Raw genomic sequence first — 15455 nt, forward strand, 5'->3', positions numbered from 1 at the left:
TTGGTGTTAGGTCTTCTTTGAAGGTCTGATAGAATTCTGCACTGAAACCATCTGGACCTGTGCTTTTTTTTTTTTTTTGGTTGGAAGACTTTCTATGACCCCTTCTATTTCTTTAGGGGTTATGGGACTGTTTAGATGATCTATTTGATCCTGATTTAGTTTTGATGTCGGATATGTGTCTAGGAAATTGTCCATTTCCTCCAGATTCTCCAGTTGTGTTGAGTATAGGCTTTTGTAGTAGGATCTGATGATTTTTTGAATTTCCTCAGTTTCTGTTGTTATATCCCCCTTTTCATTTCTAATTTTGTTAATTTGGATACTGTCTCTGTGCCCTTTGGTCAGTCTGGCTAAAGGTTTATCTATCTTGTTGATTTTCTCAAAGAACCAGCTCCTGGATTTGTTGTGTCTTTGTATGGTTCTCTTTGTTTCCACTTGATTGATTTCAGCCCTGAGTTTGATGATTTCCTGTCTTCTTCTCCTCCTGGGTGAATTAGCTTCTTTTTGTTCCAGAGCTTTCATGTGTGCCATTAAGCTACTAGTGTATGCTCTCTCCATTTCTTTTTGGAGGCACTCAGGGCTATGAGTTTTCCTCTTAGCACTGCTTTCACTGTGTCCCAAAGATTTGGGTATGTTGTGCCTTCATTTTCATTAAATTCTAAAAAGTCTCTGATTTCTTTCTTTATTTCTTCTTTGGCCAAGGTGTCATTGAGTAGAGTATTGTTCAGCCTCCATGTGTATGTGGACTTTCTGTTGTTTTTGTTGCTATTGAAGACCACTCTTACTCCATAGTGATCTGATAGGAGGCATGGGATTAGTTCGATCTTCTTATATTTGTTGAGGTCTCTCTTGTGACCAATTATATGGTCGATTTTGGAGAAGGTACCATGAGGTGCTGAGAAAAAGATATATTCTTTTGCTTTAGGGTGAAATGTTCTATAAATATCAGTTAAATCCAATTAGTCCAAAGCTTCAATTAGTTTCACTGTGTCCCTGTTTAGTTTCTGTTTTCCTTATCGGTCCATTGAGGAGAGTGGAGTGTTGAGGTCCCCCACAATTATTGTGTTAGGTACAATGTGTGCTTTGAGCTTTAGTAAAGTTCCTTTTATGAATGAGGGTGCCCTTGCATTTGGCACATAGATGTTCAGAATTGAGAGTTCTTCTTGTTAGATTTTTCCTTTGAACAGCAAGAAGTGTCCATCCGTGTCTCTTTTGATGACTTTAGGTTGAAAGTCAATTTTATCTGATATTAGAATGGCTACTCCAGCTCGTTTCCTGAGACCATTTTCTTATAAAATGGTCTTCCAGCCTTTTACCCTACAATAGTTTTTGTCTTTGACACTGAGGTGTGTTTCCTGTATGCAGCAAAATGTCCACACATCAAATGATGTCCAAGATGAACAAAGGAGTGGCCCCTGGTTATGGAAAGACTCAGTGTAGCAGTATAGGGCAATACCAGAACAGGGAAGTGGGAAAGGGTGGATGGGTACAGAGGGAGGGAAGAGGGCTTATGGGACTTTTGGGAAGTGGGGAGCCAGAAAAGGGGAAATCATTTGAAATGTAATTAAAATATATATTGAATTAAAAAAAATCTCCTAACTGACCTCTTTTCCTGAAGCTCTAACTGGAATTTAGCATCCTAAAATTAACCCAGCCACACCCTTCCACACCAAGGCTTTGCTTTTGCACATACTTTTAAAAGTAGTGTTCTAAGACTCTCCAGCCTATCCTTTTGAGCAGATTGTGTTCTAGTATTTTCTAGGTTTTTCTTGTTGAATCAGGATGATTTTTCAATTTGGGTTAAGATAAAGAGTGAACATCCTTGGACATCTTTCCTATATGTACAAGGTACGTGGGTGCATTCTGCCTATGTCCTTTTTCAGCACAGCCTATAAAAGAACCAAGCTTCTACTTACACCTCTTGTAGTGCTCATTTTAGGGAACTGCTCAAAATAGTCCTATACCCTAGGTTACCCTGTCAAAAGCAAGCCCACGTGACTATTTGGAGGGTAGTAAAGCAGCCAGCACACACCAGATTCCTCCTGGTTCTGCCAGGCTATCCCTGGCAGGAGCTCAGCTAAGGGGCTAACCCCAGCTCATACTGTTTGGTACATAGCTGCTGACTATCGCAGCCCTGCCTGAATTATTAACCTACAGCATCCCAAGTGAATAAAGTGGAGGTTGTGTTAAGCAGTTTGTTTTCTGGTAGGTTATTTTGCAGCAGTAGAGAGCCCAAGCAAGGAATCTATGTATCAGGTTAGAGATTAACTTGGATATATTTTATCGTACCTGTTGATGTTAAGATTCCAAAATTCAGAGATTCTTGAATATAGGAATACAATAACCACTTTAATTTTTTTTCCTTTCCTGGGAACTCAAGTTCAAGTTGGATTTGGGGAAGTGATGAAGAAGGGGTAAACTTCTTTTTCTCAAAAAAACTTGCTATACCCAGAGGGCTTGAATAAGGCACAGCAGTACCTTCATGAGTCTGGTTTGAGCAGTGGTAGAGTTCAGAGGGGGCCAGAAGTGGTCTGCTGGTGGAAGAGATAAACCCATGATGGGTGTACCCAGAGTAAGCTCAAAAGGACAGGTTGGAGAAGAGACCAGGCTACCTAGAGCCAATCGCCTATGTCTCACATTTCTGGAGCTTCTCGAAGCGAAGCCATGCTAAATCAGGGTACCTACTTGTATTAAAGTTTAAACATGCAGAAGCTCTGAATTCTTAAGACACAGTTAGCATATCAAATGATACCCAAGAAGAGGGAAAGAGAGGGCCCTGGTTCTGAAAAGAGTTGATCCAGCATTGCAGGGGAGTACCAGGACAGGGAAATGGGAGGGGGTGATTGGGAAATAGGTGGAGGGAAGAGGGCTTATGAGACCGATGGGGAGGGGGGAACCGGGAAAGGAGAAAGCATTCCGAATGTAAACAACGAATATAGAAAATTTTTAAAAAGGGGGAAAAAAAAGAAGCTAATATCCACATATGCGAGAGAGCGAGTGACGTTTGTCTTCCTGAGTCTCATTTACCTCACTTAATACAACATTTTCTTTCAGTTCCATACGTTTTTTCTGAAATTTTTATATTTACATTTTTTACAGCTTAATATAATTCCATTGTGTGTAACAAAAAAATAAAATTGTTTAACAAATCAATGACAAAAAGATACATATAAATACATTTCTCTGAATATATATGCACACATGTATGCGTCTATGTGTTTATGTGTGTGCATATGTATACAGACATGTACAGATGTATGTGTAAAGGCAAGCATATATGCATGTACATATCTATATGTATACATATGCACAAAAGAAACAGTAAATTTGGCAAAAATTATTAATAAAATTAAGTGAAAATGTATAAATGTTTATTTTTTTTCTCCAATCTTTCTGCATCTTTGAAATTGTTCAAACTTAGTCAGTGACTACTACTTCATTTAAAAACTTAAAAAACTCTTCTCAAAAATATAACTCACAGCAAATCTAACAGTAACTGAAATAGATTTTAATACACTGTTTGAGCCCATGTGATAGTGCACATTTGTAACTCCCATACTCAGGAGGCAGATATGAGAAGTTTTACATGTATTTAAGACCAGTCTAGACTACATAAGGAGATCCTGCATTAGAAAAATAAATGTATGTATGTATGTATATATGTATGTATGTATGTATGTATATATATGTGTAGGTGTTTGTACATACACACTGAGGTAACCTCATTCAAAACAGCAAAAAAGTATTCAGCCTGTGGTTCAACTAAAAAGAAAGTGTAGAATACTCAAAAATTTTACCAGGGTTCAGAAAAGCTCACAGGTTAAAGAAGTTACTGAGACTGTTTGGATCTATGAAACCATTCATTTTTACAAGTTTGTAATTAAAGTTAATACAAAGGAAAGCAACTTTAGGTCACAAGAGATGCAGTACATTCCAGAAGACTTCAAGACTCAGTATTTTAAAAATGTCCACTTTCCATAAACACAGCTACCACTTAACACAATCCCAGTAAAAATTACCATGGATCATTATTTGAGGGGAAGAATGTTAAGAAAGGTATTCAAAAGTTCTGTTGGTAGAAAAAATTAGATGAGGTTATTAGCCAAAGACATTTTGCATATGAAAAATAATGATGGTTTTCTTACCTAAATATGTGTGTTTTACAATCTATTTTAAAGCTATGATAATTAAGCAATTAGTCTGGGGTGGGAATAGTAAATCATAGAGAAAAAAAATGAAGAGATCTGTGGTCAAGTCCAGTCAAGACAGCAGATAAATGGAAGGAAGAGACTCAACCACATGCTGTAACACAAAGCTGGGAAATAAATGTCAGAGCACAATTCTACATGATTCTCCCAAGAGGAAAGAGCATTCAGTACAGAGAAACAAAGGCACAAAAGGTAGAAAAACAAATACAGTTAAGCCTTCTAGGCCTAAAGCCCACATAAAAAAGATTGGTGAACTTGACTCACGAACGTTCTGAGCTTCCGCACATGTGAAAACACAATAACCAAAACTAAGAAGGGCAAGAGCAGCTGAGGAAACTACCTCCACATCCTCATTAAGTGATCGCTGAGGAGCAACAGGCTGTAAAAGGCCCAGATGCTATGAAGACGCTGACAAGCAGAATTCAAAGCAGAACTCATTCCAAAGCTGTGCATGGAGAGGCTGGACCAAGCTCCAGCTCAGAAGACCCCGTCCCTAGCATGAATCCAGACCAAATGTGCAATGTGGTCTAGCCTGCACCTGACCCAGCTATATGTGCTCAGAGCACTCCCTAAGGAACTTACCTTTGTGATGACACCTCTTCCATCCGAGAAGCATGTGTCTAGAGGCCCCAAGAGCTGTTCTTTGCACTGTAACCACCAGAAGGAGGAGGTTCTCACCCAGCTACTGAGGGAGGACAGGTCCCCAACCTCACCTCTTGTCCAACGGAATGCAGCATCAAGTTAGATGCTGAGCTGACTGGCTTCTCCCATCTTCTTCCCTTCTCTATCTGCTGAGGGCAGGCTCTCCCGGCCCTGTTCTGCAATGCTCACTCCCATAAATCACCTCTGCAGATACTGTGAGGAATTTCAGCTCCCTCTCCTACTTTCAGTAGCTACCAAAATCAAACGCTTTTTTTTGTTTCAAGTTTTGCTTTTGGCAAATGTTGAATACAAAGCCCAGGGCCCTGTGCATACTGTATCCTCAGCCCCAAACTCTGTTTTCTTTCTTTGACTAATGTCCAGCTATATTTGATTTCAACAATACACTTTACAAAAACAGTACAATGTGGGAATTGAATATGATTTTTTTCTGCTTATCTGTATTTTTTTATTTTCTATTAAATAAATGTATTCCACCCATATGATTACAATAACAGAAAAATGTTTTTTTCAGGTTATTTAAGCTCCCTACCTGTTGTAGTTTCCGTTCTGTCACAGTGATAGAAAACTCTGACAAAAGCAACTCAGGGGGAAAGGAGTTATTTTAGTTCATAACTGCAGGTTGCAGTCCTTCATTGTTGAGAAGTCAAGGCAGCAGGAATTTGAAACAGCGATATCCAGTCAAGAGCAGAGTGAAATGATTGCATGTATTCTTGCACTCCCCTCAGCCCCTCGTTTATGTAGTCCAGGGTCCAAGTTCAGGGAACTGCTGCCCCTTTTTGGCCGAATCTTCACACATCAATTAAGGTGATCCAGATAATCCTGCTCAGACTGGCCCATGGGCCAGCTAATTTAGTCAGCTCCTCATGAAAACTCCTTTTCCAGGTGATTCTAGATTGGCTCAAGATGACAATTAAAGCTGACCATCACATTAGCAGAAAGCAGTGAAACCCATTTACCAATTCCACGATCTCCTAGATTTAGCTAACACCACCAAATGATCAGCCATTCCTAGGCCAGAAAAGTACTTATGTCCTCTCCCCAAATTTTCATAAAAATAAGTCTTTCCAGATAGATCTTTAATCACAGGACATGAGAGGCAGAGGTAAATGACTCTCTGGGGAGTTTAAGGTCGGCCTTAGTTACATAGTGAGACCCTGACCAAAAAAGAAAAGAAAGGAAAAGAAAAGAGAAGAGAAGAGAAGAGAAGAGAAAAGAAGAAAGAAAAAAGAAAAAACTGAAATAGTCTATTCTTTTTACTATTTTACCAAAAACAAGGCGATTCTTTAGAGAAGTTTAGCAAGCAGCTCTGGGACACAAACTAGTCAGTAGTAGAACTGGAAGTGGGTTCCAGCTGATCTGGTTAGAAGCTCGTTCCTGGGGCCTCACTTCACAGTGTTCTCAGTTTGGGGCAAAGAAGGCCAACATGCTGTTCTTGACTCTGTATTCAACCACCATCATATGCGGCCTTGGCAATTCCCTTTTCTTATGTGGCCCTCACTGCCCTCATCTATGCCACAAAAAGAAGATGGGCCTAAGGGTGTGTCAAGTTCCTTCCTGCACAGGCACACCAGATTTCTGTCTTATAACACACCTGGGACAAACCAATGGCCAAACAGATTCAAACCAGACAGTGGCCACACTGAGCTTGGAGGTGAGCACAGGTGCTCTTCATGCAGGCCCACCTTGAACTCCTCATGGATACGCTCCTCCAAGATTTTAGCAGCCTTGCGGTCCTCCATCTCCACTTTCCACTTCTCTGCCAGAATTCGAGCTTTCTCATTGGCCAAGGCATCCCGGAACTTCTTGGTGATCTCTGCTTCCTTCTGTCTCCTTCAAAGAGAACAGCAGCAGGGCTATGTTTGGTGAAAAACTAGAAGATGACAACTCAATGCAACCACAAATAAAAGCAACAAACAGGCTTCTTTTGGTGCACAGAACAGCAAAGACAAAGATCAACAGAACTCTACATGGTAAAGGAGGGGAGAGACAACACTCTTGTAGAGAATGGACAAACAGCAGCACCATTCTGGAAGCCAAGAAACAAGACACAGAAGTCCTGTTTCTTACTCAAATAGAAGATAGTAGATGCTCAGCAAGGGTTTATTAAAGAAATGACATGCAACTTAAATGCCCATCAAAACCACGAATAAGCTGCATCCCTGTGTAACCGAGCACTACACGAGAGTCTTCAACAGCACTGGAATTTGAAGTGTTGGGATTTGGCAAGGTATAAATAAAGTTGCTTTTGTCTTTTAAATAGTCCTCATGGTTAGCTTGGGTGGTGGGTGGTGGGTGTTCTTTAACTAATTCTAATCTTCTCAGTCTTCTTTACATGTTTTTTACAATTTCCCAACTAAAACACCATCATTCAAACTTGATGGTGGAAGATGCTGGAGGCACCGTTACATGGATTTCCAAATTTGGCAAGAAAAAAAAATTAAGTTGATGATAGAAGGAGTCTGACTCCAAACTTTCCTGAGGACTTAGCTGTCCTTCTACTGTGAAAATGTAAATAATGTGCAGAGAAACAACACATAGGCAAGGTGAAGCCCTATGGGTAGACCATCCGGGAGAAAGCTTTTGGGAGTGGCTTGGGCTATGGCAAAAGTTCAGTTGGTAAAGGACTTGCCATGTGAGCACAGGAAATGAATTCAAATCCCGAGCATCCTCATATAGATCTGGATGTAGTAGCACATGCTTATACTCCCAGCAGTAAGGAGACAGAAACAGGAGAATCCATAAAACTCACTGACCACACTATCTAACTGCATTGGTGAGTTACAAGTCCCATGAGAGACCCTGCCTCAAAAAAAAAAAAAAATAGTATGGATAGCAACAGAAGAAGACATCTGACCTCTGGCTTTTACACACAATGTGCACATAAACACAGGCACATAAGTACAGGAGCATGCTCAACACACACACACACACACACACACACACACCATTTTGTCCATACCATCCAGGTGAATGCACACTTCATACATACAGGGAGGGGTTTTAGGTTTTTAGGTCATATCCCCAACAGGAGAAAACTGAGGTCCCAGATTAGCTGGCAACTGGGTCTCATGCTTGAACCCACAAGGTTTACTGATGGAAGAATCTGGTGTCTGGGTCACTTGATCTTTACAGAACTCAACACAGCCAACCACTGATCAGTACCTCATTTTTCCACCCATGGCTTAGATCTCCCCAAGGCTCCAGGCTCAGGCCCTACCCAGCACCCTCCCAGCCAGCACCTCTCACCAGAGCTCTTCAGCCTCTTTCTGTGCTTGCAGCCGTGCCCTCTCTGCAATCAGTTCCTCAGATATCTCTTCGTAGGGCTTGTCTCCAGGGCCTTCGCCCATGACCCACACCCAGACCTCGCCATCTGCTCCCTGCAGCCACTGGATATGCTTGTTGCCCGCTGCCTCACAGTGGAAGGAAGAAGAAAGAGAAAAGAAGAAACACATCGTTTCCAGTTAAAGAGCAAACATGCCAACCTGGTGCTAGCGCATGTTCTATAGTTATCACACAACTCAATAGAGCAACAGTGGCCTGAATACAGGTTCAAGAAATTCTGTTACATCATTCCCTCTAGGCAGCAACATACAGAAAAGCCAGCACACAAGGCTAGAGTCAGAGGTGAGCTTTCATGAGGTCCAAGTCAACAAAAATATCAAGGGACAGTGTGATATTCTCTCTAGAAAATTATATGTGCTATTCCTGGGCTGAAGCAGTTGGGTGCTAGTGGACCTTCTCTGCCCTCTTGTTTTCCTATCCACTGACTAGAAAAAAGGAATCAGAAATGGTAGAGTTGCAAGATGAAGCAGCTTGGAGCCTGGTGTCTCTGCGATATACATCATGCTGTAATTTGAGCAAGAAATGAACCTTTGCTAGATACAGCCACTGAGAGCCCTTAGTTTGCCAATAACAGCAGGCTCTACTGACGACTTGACTAGACCAGCGATGTTCCATGGTGACAGGGTTTCCACAGCAATAGAAACCCTGCATCTGGCTTTAGCAGCTGGGAGAGTGATATCTAGCTGGCCAAACAGCTGGAGGTCCAGGCATGCAAGAACAAAACAGCTGGTAGAAATGACACAGGCTCATTAAAACTTTAAACACAGACCCTGTGTTTTCTGAATTAGGAAGTTGGAAATGAAACATTAACAACATATTTTAGATGCATTTGACACACTGTTAAGAGAAAAAATTAATGAAATTCAAGAAGGAATCAAGTGCATTGCGGGGGGGGGGGGGGTGAAAGAGAAAAAAAGAGAATACAGAAATATGGGATTGGAAATAAATTAAGTTCCAAATTGTAAGAGAAGAATTTGGAATGGTGGTGAATGCCTGTGATCCCAGCACTCTGCAGGTTGAGGCAGGAGGATCATGAATTTCATGCCAATGTAGTCTCTCTCTCTCCCTCCCTCTCTCTCTCTCTCTCTCTCTCTCTCTCTCTCACACACACACACACACACACACACACACACACACAAAAAGTGAAATTTTGAAGGGTTTTCATGGCAGAGCTCAGTCAGTTGTCTCCTTGAATGAGATCCCTGAGGACCAAAGCACAGTAGCTGTGAGCATGCACTCTCTACTCTCCACCACAGCAATAAACCCTCAGCCTCCAGGAATTTGTGCTTGCCCATGGTGGTGTTTCCCAGAGGCTGTCCCAGCATGTCAAGCTCATGACTAAGATGTCTGACTTCTTGCCAAAACTTCCTGGCATTACACAGCTCTTCAAAATAAGGCTCCAGCCCCCCTCCCCCACTTTAACTCAAGGTCAAGTAGGAAATTTTTAAATATTTATTTGTTTCAAATATTTGCAAGCCCAGTATGTAATAGGATAAAATGATTTCATGAAAAACCTATATTTTATAAAACAACAGGATTATCATTAGGGCACCAATCACGGGCCTCATCCCTAAAGGCTCAGCTGCCTACTTTTCTTCTAGATACATAGTTGTATTCCCCTTCCCCTCTCCCCCGCATCCCTCCAGAGTTCCAGAGGTGCTGCTGGAAGCCTGGTGAACTCAGGACCCATCACCCACCAAAACCTGTGCCCTCCTGAATACCACTCCCCTTCTGTCCCTTCTGCCTCTCCCACCCAGTCCTTTCTGCTGGAGCTGATTATTAGCTAGTCTGCTCCAGTGAAGACACCATATCCTAGAGGATCTACTGCACTCAGAGCAGTTGAAGATCAGCTGCACTCAGAGAAGTTGGACAACAGCTTGAGTTGGGTCCACTGAAGATCCAACAGTTTAAAGGCCTCTGCTGCAGCCAGGGCAACAGATCAGCAGCTCCTCTGCTCCTGTGAAGAGTTGGAAAGCCCCACCAATGGTTTGATACAGCCATGGCTGCAGGCCTACCAAGAAATGCGGCCAAAAGAGGCAGTCTCCAGACAGTCACCCAGACCAACAAACTCCAGGAATATCCAGGTGGTGAAAGGCAAGCACAAAACCATAAACAACAGAAGCCAATATACATCAGCATCATCAGAACCCTGTTCTCCCACCACAGCAAGCTCTGAATATACCAACACACCTGAAAGTGAGGAATTTGTCCTAAAATCCTATCTCATTAAGACAAGAAAGTCCTTTAAGAAGGATATCAATAATTCACTGAAAGAAATACAGGAAAACACAGGTAAATAGGTGAAGGAATTGAATAAAGTGATCCAAGACCTAGAAGTGGGAGTAGAAACAATAAAGAAAACACAAATGAAGGCAAACCTGGGAAATAGAAAACTTAGGAAAAGCCAGGCAGTGGTGGCGCACGCCTGTAATCCCAGCACTCTGGGAGGCAGAGGCAGGAGAATTTCTGAGTTCAAGACCAATCTGGTCTACAGAGTGAGTTCCAAATCCAAAAAAAACAAAAAAAAAAAAACAAAAAAGAAAGAAAGAAAGAAAGAAAGAAAGAAAGAAAGAAAGAAAGAAAGAAAGAAAGAAGGAAAGAAGGAAGGAAGGAAGGAAGAAGGAAGGAAGGAAGGAAGGAAGGAAGGAAGGAAGGAAGGAAGGAAGGAAAGAAAGAAAGAAGGAAGGAAGGAAGGAAGGAAGGAAGGAAGGAAGGAAGGAAGGAAGGAAGGAAAGAAAGAAAGAAGGAAGGAAGGAAGGAAGGAAGGAAGGAAGGAAAGAAAGAAAGAAAGAAAGAAAGAAAGAAAGAAAGAAAGAAAGAAAGAAAGAAAGAAAGAAAGAAAGAAAGAAAGAAAGAAAGAAAGCCTAGAAAGAGGTCAGGAATTATAGATGTAAGCATCACCAATAGAATAGAAAGAAGAGAGAATCTCAGTGTAGAAGAAGACACTGTAGAATAGATTGACACACTGTTAAAGAAAATTCAAAACAACAACAACAAAAACCCCTCCTAATCAAAAGCATCAGGAAACACAATGAAAAGAGGAAATCTATGAATAATCGAAACAGAGGAAAAAAGATTCCCAGCTCAAAGGACCTGAAAATGTTTTCAACAAAATCATAGAAGAAACCCTAAAGAAAGAAATGGCCATAAAGGTACAAGAAGCCTGTAGAACACCAAATAAATGGAACCAGAGAACAAAATCCTCTTGTCACATAATAGTCAAAACACTAAACACACAGAACAAAGAAAGAATATTAAAAGCTGCCAGGGAAAAGGACCATGTAACATACAAAGGTAGACACATCAGAATTACACCAGACTTCTCAACAGAGACTATGAAATCCAGAAGAGTCTGGGCAGAGGTCATGCAGAATCTAAGAGAACACAAATGCCAGTCCAGGATACTATACCCAGCAAAACTCTCAATTAACATAGATGGAGAAACCAAAATATTGCAGGACAAAACCAAATTCAAACAATTTCTATCTACCAATCCAGTCCTACAGAGGATCCTAGAAGGAAAACTCCAACACAAGGAAGGTAACTGTACCAAAGAAAGGACAAGATATTAAGCATCTTACAACAAAGCCAAAAGGAGAGAACCACAAACACATAGATAGAGCCACCTACAAAAACAAACATATCAGGAACCAACAGTCATCTTTCTTTAAGATCTCTCAGTATTAATGGACTCAACTCACCTATAGAAAGACATAAGCTAACAGACTGGATATGCAAACAAGATCCAGAATTTTTCTGCATACAAGAAACACACCTCAATAACAAAGACAGACTCTATCTCAGAGTAAAAGGATGGAAAAAGGTCTTCCAAGCAAATGGTCCCAGGAAACAAGCAGGAGTTGCCATCTTAATATCCAATAAAATAAACTTTCAACCAAAAGTTATTAAGTGTGATGAAGAAGGACACTTCATATGCATCAAGGGGAAAATCCACCAAGAGAAAGTATCAGTTCTGAACATTTATGCCCCAAATGCAAAAGCACCAATATTCATAAAAGAAACTTTACTAAAGCTCAAAACACACATTGGACCGAACACAATAATAGTGGGAGATTTCAACACCCTCTTCTCACCAATGGACAGGCCATTGAAACAGAAACTAAATGGAGACACAGTGAAACTGTGAGAGGTTATGAAACAAATGGATTTAACAGATATCTACAGAACATTTCACCCTAAAACAAAAGAATACACCTTCTTCTCAGTACCTCATGGTGCCTTCTCCAAAATTGACCATATAACTGGTTACAAAACAACTCTCAACTGAAACAAGAAGATATAAATAATACCATGCATCCTATCAGATCATCATGGCCTAAAGCTGATCTTCAATAACAGCAAAAACTACAGAAAGCCCACATACATGTGGAAATTGTACAACTCTTTATTCAATGATAACTTGGCCAGGGAATAAAGAAAGAAAGAAAGAAATTAAAGACTTCCTGGAATTTAATGAAAATATTGACATATCATACCCAAACTTATGGGACACAATGAAAGCAGTGCTAAGAGGAAAATTCATAGCACTAAGTGAATGAACTGAGTGGACCATTCATGCATCACTCACTGGAGAGAGCCAGGCAGTGGTGGTGCATGCCTGTAATCCCAGCACTTGGGAGGCAGAGGCAGGTGGATTTCTGAGTTCAAGGCCAGCCTGGTCTACAGAATAAATTCCAAGACAGCCAAGGCTACAGAGTGAAACCCTGTCTTGAAAAAAAAACAGAGAGAGAGAGAGAGAGAGAGAGAGAGAGAGAGAGAGAGAGAGAGAGAGAGAGAGAGAGATCTTAACAACACACCTGAGAGCTCTAGAACAAAAAGAAGCAAACTCACCCAAGAGGAGTAGAAGGAAAGAAATAGTTAAACTTGGGACTGAAATCAACCAAATAGAATCAAAGAAAACAATACAAAGAATCAACCAAACCAGGAGCTGGTTCTATGAGAGAATCAACAAGATAGATAAACCCCTAGACAAACTAACTAAAGGGCTGAGCGGCAGTATCCAAATTTAACAAAATCAGAAATGAAAAGGGAGACCTAACAACAGAAACAGAGGAAATTCAAAATATCATCAAATCCTACTATAAAAGCCTATACTCAACAAAACTGGAAAATCTAGATGTAATGGATGGTTTTCTAAACAGATACTACATACCAAAGTTAAATCAAGAGCAGGTAAACTATATAAACAGGCCCATATCACACAAGGAAATAGAAGAAATCATTTAAGACCTCCCAAACAAAAAAAGCCCAGAGCCAAATGGATTTAGTGCAGAATTCTACCAGACCTTCAAATAAGACGGGATACCAATTTTCCTCAAACTATTCCATAAAATAGAAAGAGAAGGAACACTACCTAATTAATTCAATGAAGTCATGATTACTCTGATACCTAAACCACACCAGGACCCAGTCAAAAAAGAGAACTTCAGACCAATCTTATTTATGAATATCAATGCAGAAATAGTCAATAAAATTCTTGCAAATGGAATCCAAGAATACATCAAAACTATCATTCACCATGATCAAGTAGGCTTCATCCCAAGGATGCAAGGTTGATTTAATATATAAAAATCCATTCATGTAATCCACTATATAAACAAACTCAAAAAAATCACATGATCATCTCCTTAGATGCAGAAAAGGCATTTGACAAAATACAACACCCCTTCATGTTGAAAGTATTGGAGAGATTAGGAATTCAAGGCCCATACCTAAACATAATAAAAGCAATTTATTGCAAACCAACTGTCAATATCAAATTAAATAGAGACATACTTGAAGTAATCCCACTAAAATCGGGAACAAGACAAGGATGCCCACTCTCCCCACATCTATTCAATATAGTACTTGAAGTGCTAGCTAGATCAATAAGACAACAAAAAGAGAACAAGGGGATACAAATCGGCAAAGAAGAAATAAAGGTATCACTATTTGCAGATAATATGATAGTATACATAAGCAACCCCAAAATTCTACCAGACAACTTCTCTAGCTGATTAACAACTTCAGCAAAGTGGCTGGATGCAAAATTAACTGAAATAAATCAGTAGCCTTCTTTTATACAAAAACAGGCAGAGAAAGAAATTAGGTATACAACTCTCTTCATAATAGCCACAAATAATATAAAATATCGGGGTAACTCTAACCAAACAAGCGAAAGACCTGTATGACAGTAACTTCAAGTCTCTCAAGAAAGAAATCGAAGAATATCTCACAGAAAATGGAGAGATCTCCCATGTTCATAGATTAGCAGAATTAACATAGTAAAAAATGGCTGCTCTACCAAAGGTAATCTATAGATTAATGCAATCCCCATCAAAAGCCCAACACAATTTTTCAAAGACAAGGAAAGAGCAATTCTCAAATTCATCTGAAAAGGCAAACAAAAACCAGAACAGCAAAAACAATTCTTAACAATAAAGGAATGACTGAGGGGATTACCATCCCTGACTTCAAGCTTTACTCAGAGCAATAGTGATAAACAACTGCATGGTATTGCAGAGACAGACATGTTGATCAATGGAATATTATTGAAGACCCAGAAATAAAACCACACAGAGATACTTGATCTTTGACAAAGAAGCCAAAAATATGCAATGGAATAAAGAAAGCATCTTCAATAAATGGTGCTGGTCTAACTTGCCATCTGTATATAGAAAAATAAAAATAAAAATATTTGTCACCTTGCACAAAGTTCAAGTCCAAGTAGATCAAGGGCCTCAACATAACACCAGATACACTGAATCTAATAGAAGAGGAAATGGGAAAGAGCCTTGAACTCACTGGCACAGGGGGGAATTTCCTAAGCATACTCCAATGGCTCACACTCTAAGATCAAGAATTGATAAATGGGACCTCATGAAACTAGAAAGCTTCTGTAAGACAATGGACATAGTCAATAAGACAAATCAGCAACCCACAGATTGGGGAAAAAAATCTTCACTAACCCCACATCTGATAGAGGGCTAGTATCCAAAATATATAAAGAACTCAAGAAGCCAATTACCAAAAACCCAAACAACCCAATCAAAAAAATGGAGTATAGAACTAAACTGAGATTTCAAAACCGAGGAATCTCAAATGGCTGAGAAGCACCTAAAGAAATGTTCAAAGTCCTTAGTGATCAGAGAAATGCAAATCAAAACAATGCTGGGATTCCACATTATACCAACCAGAATGGCTAAGATCAAAACCTCAGGTGACAACTCATGTTGGAAAGGATGT

The 15455-nt window shown here is 40.1% G+C and overlaps 1 protein-coding gene across 1 annotated transcript in view; it reads right to left on the minus strand.

Annotated features, from left to right (window-relative positions):
• Positions 1-15455, minus strand: part of Sh2d4b (SH2 domain containing 4B) — a 100702-nt gene that overhangs the window by 64670 nt on the left and 20577 nt on the right. Inside the window, exons 2-3 of the mRNA XM_052190203.1 lie at positions 8115-8274; positions 6551-6698 (exon numbers count right to left, since the gene is read on the minus strand). Coding sequence (XP_052046163.1) covers positions 6551-6698; positions 8115-8274 — 308 coding nt within the window. The remainder of the gene's footprint in view (positions 1-6550; positions 6699-8114; positions 8275-15455) is intronic.

The sequence above is a fragment of the Apodemus sylvaticus genome, chromosome 8 (assembly GCF_947179515.1).
Source record: "Apodemus sylvaticus chromosome 8, mApoSyl1.1, whole genome shotgun sequence".
NCBI classification, from domain to species: Eukaryota; Metazoa; Chordata; class Mammalia; order Rodentia; family Muridae; genus Apodemus; species Apodemus sylvaticus.